Source organism: Microcaecilia unicolor, chromosome 1 (genome assembly GCF_901765095.1).
Source record: "Microcaecilia unicolor chromosome 1, aMicUni1.1, whole genome shotgun sequence".
Classification (NCBI taxonomy): Eukaryota; Metazoa; Chordata; class Amphibia; order Gymnophiona; family Siphonopidae; genus Microcaecilia; species Microcaecilia unicolor.
The window spans coordinates 204,108,555-204,122,701 of NC_044031.1; the positions used below are offsets into that span (position 1 = coordinate 204,108,555).

The window sequence follows — 14,147 nt, forward strand, 5'->3', positions numbered from 1 at the left end:
GCTGCACTAGGAAATGTGCACAATTAGATCTTTTCTGTCTAATAAGTTCACAAACATGATTTACTCTTGATCTTTGGCAATATAAATACAGAATGTGTAGGTTCTTGTACAGATTAATATTCAGGTGGGCAGTCAATGTATAATTTGAAATGTCTGACTTAGATGGTTTTGGTTTTACTTCCCCTCACCCGTAACTGTCCAGTCTGTCTGTATTATTTAGATTGCAAGCTCTTTTGAGTAGGGACTGTCTCTCTTTATGTCAGGTGTTCAGCGCTGCGTGCGTCTGGTAGCGCTATACAAATGCTAATAATAATAACTATGCTTATATACAGCGGTGCTATCAGTTTATGTAGACATATTACATGGAACATCCAGATTAAATATTTCCAAATATATCTGCTATCTGTGTGGAACAGGGAGGGTAATTTTATGAAGCTGTGCCTAGTAAATGCGCATTTTCACATGCCAAACGCCTATTTTACCGACTTGACTTTATAAAATACAGGCTTAGGCACCAGGGCTTACACCAGCTGGTGTAACTTTTTGCGTGTACATTCCACGAATAAGTGCAGCCACCCCACACTCTGTCCAAGCTTCACCTCATGCATACCCACAGTGAAAGTACACGGCATAAAACGTACATGCATGCTTTCATGCAAGTTAGTATGTTATGAGGTCATTTCTACTCCAATCACTTTAAACAGTGGGTAAATCCAATTATGTAGGAGCCTCAGCAGCAACTCATTTCACACAGGGATTGACCCTGTGACTTCTCTGCCTCGTCATTGGCTTCCATTACATAACTTCTTAATCACTTTGGGGCTTTTTTACAAAGACGCAGGAAGCACACGCCCAATCAACACTACCGAATCCCGCGGTAGAAAATAATTTTCTATTTTGTACCACAGGGGGCTTTCCCAGCAGCATGCCTACGCTGGCATGCGCTGAATGGTTACAGCGTGGGTAGCACATGAGCCCTTACCGCTAAGTCAGTGGGTGGCGGTAAGTGTTCAGGCCGTAAATAGGCGTGCGCTACTTTTAATATTAGCGCAGGCCCATTTCCCAGCCCATTAAAAAATCGCCATTTTCCCAACTGCAATAAAAAATGGCCCATTGCGCATCTAAAAGGTGCACCCACACTACCTCAGGCCACTTTTTACCGTGGCTTTGTAAAAGGGGCCCTTTATGTTTCAACAATAAAAAAATTGGTATAAACTTTAAAACTTATCTTTTAGTTTCAAAACACTACATTCAGACCCACACCGATATGGACCATGTTTCGCCATGCTGCATCAGGGCAATAGATCCTATATTAAGATGCAATTAACTTCAGGCGTCTCCTCAACTCGTCTTAATATAGGACATATTGCCCTGATGCAGCATGGCGAAACATGGCCCATGTTGGTGCGGGTCTGAATTTAGTTTTTTGAAACTAAAAGATAAATTATAATGTTTATAGCAATTTTTGTATTGTTGAAGCATAAAGTGATTAAGAAGTTATGTAATGGAAGCCGATGACGATGCCGGCAAGTCACAGGGTCAATCTCTTTCTGAAATATGTTGCTGCTGAGGCTCCTACATAATTGGATTTACCCACCGTTTAAAGTGATTGGAGAATTTTAGAGCGCAGGGTTGTTTTCTGAGTGATTTAAATTACCCCCGCTGTGCATATTACTGTGGACTATTTAACAGTGATTCTTGAGGTCATTTATATGCACAAGTGGCCAGTTATGTGCATAAATGACTGAAATACTGGTATTTATGCATTTACTTAGAACCTAAAACTAAGCAGGTCGTTATAAGATTACCCCCTTAATTTAGATGCTTAGTGGCAGAACATTGTCACCTAGGGGATAGTTTCTAATGTGGATTAAGGGAATAAGGCACACTATTGACAAGTAATGCACATTAACCCCCAAATTCTATAAACTTGTGCACACAATATTACATTCACCCCTGATTCTATAAAAGCCGCCGTAAATTGTGTGCATAAATTTAGGCGTATGTGCCCAATTTGCAGGCGCAATTTAATAGAATAACAAGCAATTATTGACACTAATTAGATTTAATTGGAAGTTACGTGCGTAAATTTAGGTGTGGGATCCGCAGCTAAAATTTATGCACAGCCTGAAAAAGAGGGTGTAGAAATGGGAGGGTCATGGACATTTCAGGGCGGATCAGGGGAGTGGTCTTGAGTTATGTGCGTAATTATAGAATATGGATACTCCACGTGTAAATTTAGGCACAAGGATTTGCACTTCATTTTCATTCATGCAAATGGCAGCACCTAAATTTATGCGTGATCTCTCTGCTTAAGCGTTGTTCTATAAACCACACCCAACTTTAAGCACAGCTTATAGAATAATGCTTAAGCAAGTTTTTTTCAACGCATTTATAGAATCTAGCCCTCAGTGTGCAAAATTGCAAGTGCAAGTTATAGATTAGTGTCAGTTATATGCATAACTTAATTAGCTGCTAATTGGTATTAATTTGGTAAAAATAGTTTGTTCTCTAGTCACAAGTTGCTTGGACCTATTGTAATTCATTCAGTGGTGTTCCTAGGTCGGCTGCCGCTTGGGGCAGATCGCTGCTGCACCCCCCCCCCCCCAGCACACCACCCTTCTCCAGCGAATCACCCCCCCCCCCCCCCCGCAACTCACAACACTCTTCCCAAGTACATCATTCTTAGCTCCTGGGGGTGTAGGGAGCAGTTGCTCAGCTGTTGCCTCCACCAGTTTCCTGCCCCGGAACAGGAAGTAATGTGGCTGCTCCCTGCACCCCCTTGCATCGTGCACCTGGGGTGGATCATCCCACCCTTGGTATGGCACTGAATTCATTGTATCAGGGACTGTCTAAAAGTACTTGTAAAGGTTTCAATTGGTTAAGAATAGGACAGCCATTTAAATGTCATTAAAATTGATCATGTCACACCTGTTTTGGTGGAGTTGCATTGGTTACCCTTACAGGGTGAATTTCATTTGAATTGCTTTGTCTTGTGTACAAGGCTTTTTATATGGGGATTCCAAAATCTCTCTCTGATAAATTAGTCAATTACATATCTTCATGCGCTTTGTGCTCTTCTCAAAAATGGTTGATACAGCTTCCCTCTCTAGACACTGACTACCACCAGAAACAGGTTTTTTTGTTATGCTGTATCTCTACTTTGAAATTCGTTACCTATTATCTTCATAGAATCACCAATTATTCTGTATTTCACAAAGCTTTGAAGACCTGGTTATTTGTCAACAGTTATGGTTCGCTTGAGGGTTGATTTCATCTCAAGAAATCATTCTTTTTTGTATTTTAAGTTTTGTTTTTATTTAGTTGACTAAGAACTAACTTGCTGTGGCGGACCCCCCCTCCCCACACACAAACACACAGGTTTGGTATCTCTCTCTCCCTTGGGCTGACATCTATCCTCACTCTCCCAGTCCAGTCTCTCTTTTGCCTTCTTCTGTCTCCCTTCCAGTGGGTCCAGCACTACTCCCTCACCTCTCTCATTCCCTTGCTGTTGCCAGCATCAGTAGCAGCATGAGAGGCTGTCTTCCACCAGTCCTTGGGTCTTCCTGAAGCCACGTCCTGCCCACAGGAACTTGCATCAGTGGAGGCAGGGCGCGGCAGAGTGAAGACCCAGGTGCTGGCAGAAGGCAGGTTGTCATGCTGCTGCTGCTGCTGCCACTGCTGGCAATTACCAACGCAAACATTACAGGACTGTGGGGAAGTGAGAGAGGTAACGGAGCAGTGCTGAACCCACAGGGAGGGGGAAGGGGGAAGAAAAGGCTTAACCTGTAGATCAGGTGGTCAGAGGCTGGGTATTTTGGTGCCCTTAATCACTGGTGCCCTGGGCCAGAGCCTCACCTGGTCCAATGGTTAAGACACTCCTGGCAACTGCAAGGGGGGGGGGGGAAGGACCAGGAAGGAGCAAGGGTGTGCTATCAGTTTACAGGTGAACATTTAGACTGCATTTGAGCCAACTTAAGTACTTGTGGAGGAGTAGCCTAGTGGTTAGTGCCAATGGCGTTCCTAGGATGGCTGACACCCGGGGTGGATCGCCGATGCGCCCCCCCCCCCCAGATGCAGTGCAACCCCCCACCCCCGGCGAAAGGACACCCCCCCCTCGGGTGCATTTTTACCTGCTGGGGGTGCCGCACGCCTGTTCCGGGGCAGAGGGAGCATGGAACAAGTGGAGCCGACAGGTGCGCAGCACCCCCCCAGCGGCGTGCACCCGGGGCGGACCGCACCCACCGCCCCCCCTTGGTACGCCACTGGTTAGTGCAGTGGACTTTGATCCTGGGGAACTGAGTTCAATTCCTACTGCAGCTCCTTGTGACTCCAGGCAAGTTACTTAACCCTCCATTGCCCCTGGTACAAAATAAGTACCTGAATTATGTAAACTGCTTTGAATGTAGTTGCAAAAACCTCAGAAAGGCAGTATATCAAGTCCCATTTCCCTTTCCCTCTCCCCCTACTCTTCAAGGGGGAGTCATTTTTACCCCAAATTTCCATTTAAATTACACATTAATAAAGTCGTTTAATCTTCTTTCCTTCTTTACCTTGCAACAAATTAGCTCAGTTTTAATAAACGTGAGCATGTGCAAAGTGCTGCTCATGCTCAATTTCACTAAAACCGAGCATGCACTCGACATGAGGGGAAGCAGAGCAGGCAATGCGGCAGAGAACAGCACTGGAAGAAGGCTTCTGCTGGCGGGGCTTGGGGACCCCCGCCAGCCAAACCAGGGGGGACCCACTTGAGTGACTTTATTTCTGATTCCACTGCTAATGTTTCATTTGTATTCAGCATCAGAAGTGATCAGATTATGAAATGCTCAAACGGCTTTACTTCTGTTCTTGCGAAGGGCGATATATCCAGTATTTGTAAATAAATAAACAAATACCAACATGGGCTGTCTACATTCTCCTAAAATGGTTTGAATTTTACTTGTTTGTCCTTACTTTCTGTTCTGCTTATACTCTACTTGGTATTTGAGTGGCTTAATTTTGTATTTCAATCCTAGGTCCAAAGTGTGCAGACTCATGCAATTCATCTTGCTGGGGTCCTGGCCCAGAGAACTGCCAAAAATGTAAGTGTACAAGATATCCGCTGAACATGTCTGTTCTAAACATGTTCATCATAGGCTGAATCTGTGGTGAAATTCTTGTCCAATAGGACCTGTATTCAAAAATACTAAAAGGACTATTCTTGGTAAAAGATTTAATAATCATTTTTCCTTTTGTTAATATATTCAGGTTTAGTTAAAAATTATCCCAAGTTTTACACGTCTACTGCCATCCATTTTAAAATATCTCATTAATGTACATCCATGAAATAAAGCCTTCACCTTCCCTACAAATGTGTGGAATAACATACCAGGCAAGATCGTAGAGACCCAGTGAAAGATTCAAGGAGTCCTTAAGTCCATACAGTCAGTGGCATATCTAATCACGGCATGTGTGTGTTGCATACGCACCCTCTGTCAGTCCCTCCCTTCTCTCGTCTCGCTCCCACTGGGTCTCTCCCTTTCCTTCCCAGCCTGGCCCTGCAAAAATCTGAACTTACCTCTCACCACCCTCTCCCGGCTCCTCCTCCATCCACACTATCTGTCACTGCATGTAACAGGGAAACCCAGTGGTGTTCCTAGGTTGGCTGCCATCCGGGGCAGATCACCACTGTGCCCACCTGGCGCTTCACATCCCCCCCATGAATCACGAACCCCCCCAGCTCATCACCTCCACCCCCCCACCACCACCCTCCCGTCTTTCCTCTTGGGGGTGCAGGGAGCAGTTATGCTGCTGTCGGCTCTGCCGGTTCCCTGCCCCAGAACAGGAAGGAACATCAGAGGGAGCAGGGAACCCCAACTGCTGCGCAGCTGCTCCCTGCACCCCTTTGAAGTGTTCACCTGGGGTGGACCGCCTCCACCGCCCCGCCCTCTGTATGCCACTGGGGAAGTCCAGAAGAGGAAACCAACACCCAAGTTATGGTTCCTCCTCTACAATCCACTGGTCTTGGAAATAGCAAGTATTCCCCTTCATCCTAAAACAGAATGGCTACAAGGAGAGGGCATGAAAAAGAGAGGCTCTTTGTGCATAAAATTGTCAGTAGATCTTCTCTTGATAAAGTGAAAATTAGTAATTCAGAATGACAAGTGGTGACTGATGTTAGAAACTTCCTCAAAGCTTGATTGTCATATGCTGAACACCTGAATTTACCTGTTTTTGTGTATCTGAGGGCTACAAATAATAAGTAACCTGCTGGTAATTACTGTTTTTCAGTGACCAAGGTCATCTGTGCTCAGCAATGCTCCGGCCGGTGCAAGGGGAGAGTTCCCAATGACTGCTGTCACAAAGAATGCGCTTCTGGCTGCACGGGTCCTCGAGACAGCGACTGCCTGGTAACATTCATACAATATGCCAAGAGCTGAGATGGGCAAAAGTTAAACCAAACAAACCGTAGCAGCTATTTAAGTTTGTCAACATTCTAGATTTTTCCCCAGATCCACTGTCCATGGCAAACCTGGGGAAAATCCAAGAAATACATTAGCAGAACTTTGACTTAAATTTAGGTTTTTGCATAAATCTACATTGAATCTGAGCACTGTGGATTTCCATGACTCAAAAAATTCACTGGAAATCTGTTGAAGATTTGCTAATTCATGGATTAAAAAAAACAAAAATATTTTGCTGAGCCAATAAAATCATCTTGCACTTTCTGGGCCCCCACAGTGATAGTGCCATATATGACCACATGCAGCACCTGAGTCTTAGATCAGGCCTTTCATTCCCTGGGTGGTTCTGGTTGCAGGTGATGCAGAAGCTTCTCCCATAGCCCCTGCAGGAGCAGAGCTTAGTCCTCATGCAATAGTGGCGCTTGGAATCTAGACACGGGACCTACTATTGCATGGTTCTGAAACAAGCCCTGTGCATGGTCCCGGTCTGGGGACTACAACAACAATAACTAGGCTGGGTGAGGTGGGAAGTACATATAAATAGCAGGGGGAGAAATCCCTGGATAGCTGTAAATGGAGGGTCCTCATACCCTATCCCAGTGCTGGTTCCAAGTAAACCAGAAGCCCAAAGGAACTATGCTGTGATTCAGGGCAGAAATTTGGAAGAGGGCTTCAAGGCCTGTCAGCAGGCTGTTCCTCCTTCAGTATGAGCAGGCTTGAAGCCCTCTGTAGCATGGAGACCCAGGACAGTTACCTGTTGTAACACCAGCCCTGAAAGGAACAGGAATAAGCTGCAGGACACAGAAAGAAATGCTTACTGATTTGTCAGCATAGTTCCCAAACTTTTGTTCACACATCTCTTGTCAAAAGCCTGTAATTTTAATTCTGACTTCTGTGTAGACCCTCAGGAGCCAATCACTTGCACACATGTGGTGCGATCCATCCCATTAATGAAGCTGAAAGTCTAACTCCTAATATTGAATGTACAATCTAATAGCTTATATACTCTAATCGCTTACATTCTCTGTCTTGTTATGAAAGCTGATATGCTTTAAACTAGTTAATAGTTACCACATTATTTATTTCAGGCCTAAAAGAATATCCAGGCATGGTACATCATTAAAAAGTTAATCAGATACAATACACAAAAGGAAACATTACAAAATGCAACAAACCATGATAAACTATAGAGTAAATATCTCTAAACCCTCCTGATAATACCTGCATCTGTAAAACCTAGTAATCGAGCCAGCAGTGTCCTAGGCTTGTCCAAAAAGCCATGATCTAAGCTGCTTTTTTTTTTTTTTTAGTTATGTATTTATTAATATTATCCAATATTTTACAAGACAATCCTCTTGTTCAGGAAAAGTATATAATAATCTACAAATTATGTAAAAAAATAATAATACAAACAGGAAAAAAAAGTGAAGCGTAAGCTTCACATTAACAGGAAAACTATACTCAAGTCCATACATGTGATCCAAGATTTCAGGAAAATACTGGAGACAAATTATCTAAAGGTTTATCAAAAAAAAGAAATTATACAAATACTGTTAAGTAGAGCAAACACTTATAATTAACGCTTATCCATTTTCACTGAGGTTATGAGTGAAGATAAATGAGACGGCTCTGTAAATACATATTTTTTCTCCTTAAACCTTATTATACACTTGCAGGGGTATCTTAAAAAGAAGGTACCCCCCAAGTGTAAAACTTCAGGCCTAAGGAGCAGGAATTGTTTCCTTCGTCATCGTGTCTCCTTAGAGACATCAGGAAAGAGTAAGACTTTTAAACCCAAAAAGGGTTTATCTTTGTTTCGGAAAAACAGACGAAAGATCCAATTCTTGTCTGGTAATAGTGCAACTGTAGCCACCAATGTAGCTGCAGTTGCTAATTCGGTATCAGAAGTCTCAAGCAAGAGAGAGACATTTATCGGAGCTTCGGGTTGAGAGGTTCCTTTCCCAGGAATATAGTAAACCATAGTCATTGGTGGTAAGTTCTGTTCAGGAATTAGTAAATTTTCACGCATGTAGCGTTTCAGCATATCCATAGGAGTAACATTTTGAAGTCTAGGAAAGTTGACAAATCTTAGGTTATGATTTTTAGTGTAATTATCAAAGGTTTCCATTTTATCTCTAAGACTCGTCAAATCTTTCATCATAGTATGTTGTACCGTTTCAAGCTTCATAATTCTCTGATCCATGTTAACAAATTTCCCATTCAAATCTTTAATCTGTTCCTCTTGTACCCCCAGATTACTTTCCAGACTAAGCTGCTTTTTTAAAGATCTCACCTCATGCAAGTTAATGTTTTAAAAGGCTTAGCATTCCAAAACATTCTAGTGACACTGTTTAATTTACCTTCTAATTAGAACTTGAGAACAACATCTTGTTTCATTACATCCTTTGTCCCATAACAGGCCTGTCTGAAGTTTCAAGATGATGGGACTTGTAAGGAGACCTGCCCAACACTGCTCCGCTACAATCCCAGCACCTATCAGATGGAAGAAAACCCCGGGGGAAAATATAGCTTTGGAGCCACCTGTGTAAAGAAATGTCCACGTGAGTTACTTGACTAAAAACTACTACTACTACTACTATTTAGCATTTCTATAGCGCTACAAAGCGTATGCAGCGCTGCACAAACATAGAAGAAAGACAGTCCCTGCTCAAAGAGCTTACAATCTGCATTCACATTTGTCTTCCTTTTTGAGGGGGGGGGGGGTGTCAGTCTAGGAGTATTTGCATACAAGAAAAATGCATTTTTTTTTCCCTATGTGTAGGATAAATTATTTTTGTTGTTTTTAATTTTTATTGTATTTTCCTTTGCATTTGTTTTCTATATTTAACAAGGAGAAATGAAGAGGTCAATTTTCAGATGGTACCTATTTGTTCAGATCTGTACTAGACATCTAAGCGGAGTGGAGGAGGAGCCTAATGGTTAGTGCAGTGGGCTGAGAACTGGGATACTGGGTTTGATTTCCACTGCAGCTCCTTGTGACTCTGGGCAAGTCACTTAACCCTCCATTGCCCTGGGTACAAAATAAGTACCTGTATATAATATGTAAACCGCTTTGATTGTGACCACAGAAAGGCAATATATCAAGTCTCATCCCTTTTCCTTAAGTGCTGCTTGTTTTTCATTTTCAGCAGAGATGCATGTATGAAAAGCTGCTCACACCCCGTAGTGTACACCTAATTTTATATGTGCATAAAAATGGCCATGGAAGGGGAATTCTGGGGGATGGGGCCCACTATGGACCTACTATAAACAGATAGGCGTAGATATTGAGCAGCTCTATATGGAGCATATACATTTGGGCTGGACCTGCCAAAAACCAGGTATAGCCTGGAGTGTATGACCAATTCTATAATCTTGCAAACACATTGTTGCACTTAGCATGTGCAACCCAGGTCTCACCCATGCGTTAGCTCCAACCCCAGGCCACACAAAACAAACATCATACTCGGACCACTCTTACCACACACACATCAGATCCAGTCCACTTGCAGTCGAGCAGGGAGTGGGTCAATGGTCTGGAATAGCGATCTGGGGATTTGGGAGACCTTTCTCTCACCAGTTCTGGGTTCCTCTCAGCTCTTCAGTCCAGGAACCACATGACACTCCAAAGGTTTAACAACAAACCCTATCTTTTATTATTCACTGGAACAGGCAGACTGTAACTTTAACTCTCTTCTCAGTACAGTCTTTAAGCATAGCTCCAATGCAACTTGATTTCATCGTTCTGTCATTCCCTGAAAGGGGAACACCCATGCCACTTCCTTCACAGGTGTATTTACAGAGGAATTTTCAGATAGGGCTATTTACATATAAACAATTACTCCTGTCCATGCCTATCCTGGGGCTGTTCTTCTCCTCCAGTAAATCACCCCCCCCCCCCCCACCGCTACCACCAGGCACAATCCCTTATGGCTGTCCTCCTTCCTTGGATGCACCTCACAGGGCTGCACCCTGACCTTGAGCAAGCTTCCTCCTGCCCTAAACCCTGCTTAAGGACCAGACTCCCCAATTCGTCTGAAGGTCTGTCTGCTTCACCAGTTATTGTGAGAAGAACAATAACTGTTCCTTGATTCCAGCCGAGCTTAGGTTGGCACTTCAGGATCCCCCTTCTTCGGGGTCACTTGGCAGGGGCTTTCAGGCAACCAAAGACCTTTTCTTGCTCTCTTTCTCCCCCTTTATTTCTTCCTAGCTCCTCCCAGAACTGTCCCTCCCCAGAACATGGGTACTATATTTCTCCATTCTGTTCCAAACACACTCCCCATGGGCTGGACTTCCTTCTACCCTGGGACCTCCCACTCACTCCCCCCAGTGATTCTTAGGGGAATCGATCTCCTGCAGTAATCTCTATATGATAGGGATTACGCATGCGAGATTGTGCATTTTGATCATAGAATACGGCAAGTTACAGGCGCAATTTAAATGTTAAATTAGGCGCGAATTAGTGTTAATCAATTTGCTATCATTGGAGCTAATTGTCACTAATTTGCAGTTACACACGTGACTGCACTTGCTCATAAACCTTAACATGTGATTCCTTCAGCACACAACTGCTAGGGGTTGTGGACATGGGAGGGGCATGGGCAGATCAGGGAAGTGCCTAGTATTTACATGCCAAAGCTGTAAATTATTGACAGTCACGTGCCTAACTGACAGCAGTTGGACGCAAGCATTTACACCAGCCTTAATTTCCACATGGAAATTGGTAAATTAGCTACTCAGTGCTGTTAATTGGATGTTAAGCACTTATCAGCACTAATTGGCATTAATGAAGATTTACATTCACAACTCGCTAAGCGTGTTCTGTAATGTGATGCACTTAAATTCTAAGTCGCATAGTTAAAAAGGGGGTGTGGCCATGGGCAGGGCATGGGCGTTTCATACATCTATTAACGTTGTTATGGAATACACCCGCTCTGCACCTAATTTAGGCGTCGGGATTTACACCACGCTAAACATGGTGTAAAAGGCCATCACATTTGGTCGTGTGAAGAGGTATTCGGTGTTATTCTATAAACCTAGTCTCTAAAATATAGGCGTACTTTGAGAATAATTTTTTTTTCCACGCAGAATTTTCAGGTGCCATATATAGAATCTAATGCTTAACACACACACACTTTAGGCACCCTGCTTTAGGCGACCTTTTGAGAATTACTTCCATAGGGAACAATTCAATAAAGAGGCACTTCGATGTTGTCATCCCGATGCAGCACGGGGGAGCGCCCATTCTCTAATGGCATCTGGGCACCCAGGTTACATTATTGAATACACTTACGCCAGGACTATGGCAGGCATAAGTGGGCCTGCCTAAGAGTGGCAAACAGCGTTCATAATTACAGCAAGTAGGCAACATGCCCATATCCTGTCCATGCCCATCTTTCCACTTACGTGCACTCTTACGGCATAGCATTTTTGCTGAATGTATGCATGCAAGGCATGCCTTTTTAAAGGGCAATTCTGCTTTAAGTGTCACTTCCACATGTAAATGCAGTAAAACGTGCCACTTCTGTGCGCAAGTGCCCTAAGTGCTAGTATATAAGGGCACAGGTAATTTTCATAGCATGTAACTGCACTTGGACGGGCATGGGTAGGACATGGGTCTGTCTCCAACTTACATATGTAATGTACAGAAAGTTATTCATGCCCATGCCACATTTACGTACCCTGAGTTAAGCCAGCTCTTTGACGGGTGTAACTGCAGACAGTTAAATTGTAGAATTTCCGATACCTCTGGACGCCCATATGCCAGTATTTCAAAGGCACTCCCCGTGCTGCATCAGCCTGCCTAATACGAGGTTCCCACTTGTAGAGTTTCCCCCATAGGTGCCCAATATCTGTGCCTAAATGTCTAGAGTAGGCACATAAGTATATGCGCCGATCAGATGAGTATTTTCAGCAGCTCTCAATGTACATGCAGTGCTGCTGAAAATGCACCTAATCTATGCATATACCTCAGCAATCATAGCGGATATCAGGGCCACCAAGAGGGGAGGCAGGGGAGTCATCCTTTCCTCCTCCTTTTCAGTGGTCCTCCATCATTTCTGCAGGCTGCCAGCGACATCAAAAAGGAGAGCAAGCTGCCTCTCGCTGACCCTAGAAGCGTTCCCTCTGCTGTGTCCTGCCTCCTCTGACACAACTTCCTATGTCTGAGTAGGTGAGACACAGCAAAGGAAATGCTTCCAAGGCCTGCCAGAGGCAGCTTACTCTCCTTATTGATGCTGCTGGCAGCCTGAAGAAATGATGGAGGACTGCCAAAGGGGAGGGTGGAAGGATGACAGCAATACTGGACTGCAGTGGGGGTTGGGGGAGAAAAGAAGAGTAAAAGATGCCAGTCTGTGTGAAGGGAGGGAGAGAGATGCCAATAAGCAGGCAAGGGGCGGAGAGACAGAGATGGCAGACCAAGGGGTCAGCGGTGGGGCTTTTAAGATTGTTTGCCCCAGGCCAACTTTGTCTCTTGGCAGCACTGGTGGACATTACAACATTCCACTTGAAATGGCTCCTCAGTTATTTCCCGTCTTGTACACATTTAGTGGGTCTTTTACTAAAGCTTTCCTTGAGTTATCTGTAGCAGGGCCCATTTTATTTCTATGGGCCCTGCTGTAGATAACTCAGGCTAAGCATTAGTAAAAGACTCCCTAATTTAATTCCTCTTTTCTTCCATACATAATAAATACAGACCTATTCAGAAAACTGGAAGCAATTTTCATACTTTACAACAGATATAGTTTAGTACATAAATATATTTGCATAAATACACAGTATAATGCTCACATGCTGTAGCATTATTTGTAGATAAAACATTCATGACCCTTCTATGGGAAATTTTTGGTTATGTAATTCACTATAGGCCCGATATTCAAAGTGATTTAACTAGGCAGGAGAGCCTCCTGCCCAGTTAAATCTCTTGTGTCTGCACTTTTGAGGCTGCCACCAGAGGTTACAGTGGCCATTTTGAGGCCTGAGCTGCGATGGACAGGAGTGAGTGATCATCATTGCTGCCCTTACGACCTCCTAGACCACCAAGGATATGAAATTTAGGCCCAGGGAGTCTACAAAGGTTGTGAGGGATGGAAGATTGGTTGGGAGCTTATGTTAAGGGGGGATGGACAGAGGATCATGATCAAAGAGAGGGAGGGAAGACTCAGAGGAGGTGAGGGCACGAGGATTTGCAGAAGCTAGAATGGTCTAATGTTCGGCAATTAAAATTCAATGCGAAGAAATGCAAAGTGATGCACATAGAGAGTAGAAATCCACGGGAGACGTATGTGTTAGGCGGTGAGAGTCTGATATGTACAGGCAGGGAAAGGGATCTTGGGGTGATAGTATCTGAGGATCTGAAGGCGACAAAAAAGTGTGACAAGGCATTGGCTGTAGCCAGAAGGTTGCTAGGCTGTATAGAGAGGTGTGACCAGCAAAAGAAAGGAGGTATTGATGCCCCTGTACAAGTCATTGGTGAGACCCCACCTGGAGTATTGTGTTCAGTTTTGGAGGCCGTATCTTGCTAAGGATGTAAAAAGAATTGAAGCGATGCAAAGAAAAGCTACGAGAATGGTATGGGATTTGCGTTACAAGACGTATGAGTAGACACGCGCTGACCTGAACATGTATACCCTAGAGGAAAGGAAAAACAGGGGTGATATGATACAGACGTTCAAATATTTGAAAGGTATTAATCCGCAAACAAAC

At 43.9% G+C, this 14,147-nt stretch overlaps 1 protein-coding gene across 2 annotated transcripts in view; it reads left to right on the forward strand.

Moving 5' to 3' along the window:
* The window catches only part of EGFR (epidermal growth factor receptor), a 424,001-nt gene that overhangs the window by 300,405 nt on the left and 109,449 nt on the right, over nt 1-14,147 (forward strand). For both annotated transcript variants that reach the window (XM_030203797.1, XM_030203789.1), the window contains exons 5-7: nt 5,016-5,081; nt 6,271-6,389; nt 8,863-9,004. In XM_030203797.1, the coding sequence (XP_030059657.1) occupies nt 5,016-5,081; nt 6,271-6,389; nt 8,863-9,004 (327 nt within the window). The remainder of the gene's footprint in view (nt 1-5,015; nt 5,082-6,270; nt 6,390-8,862; nt 9,005-14,147) is intronic.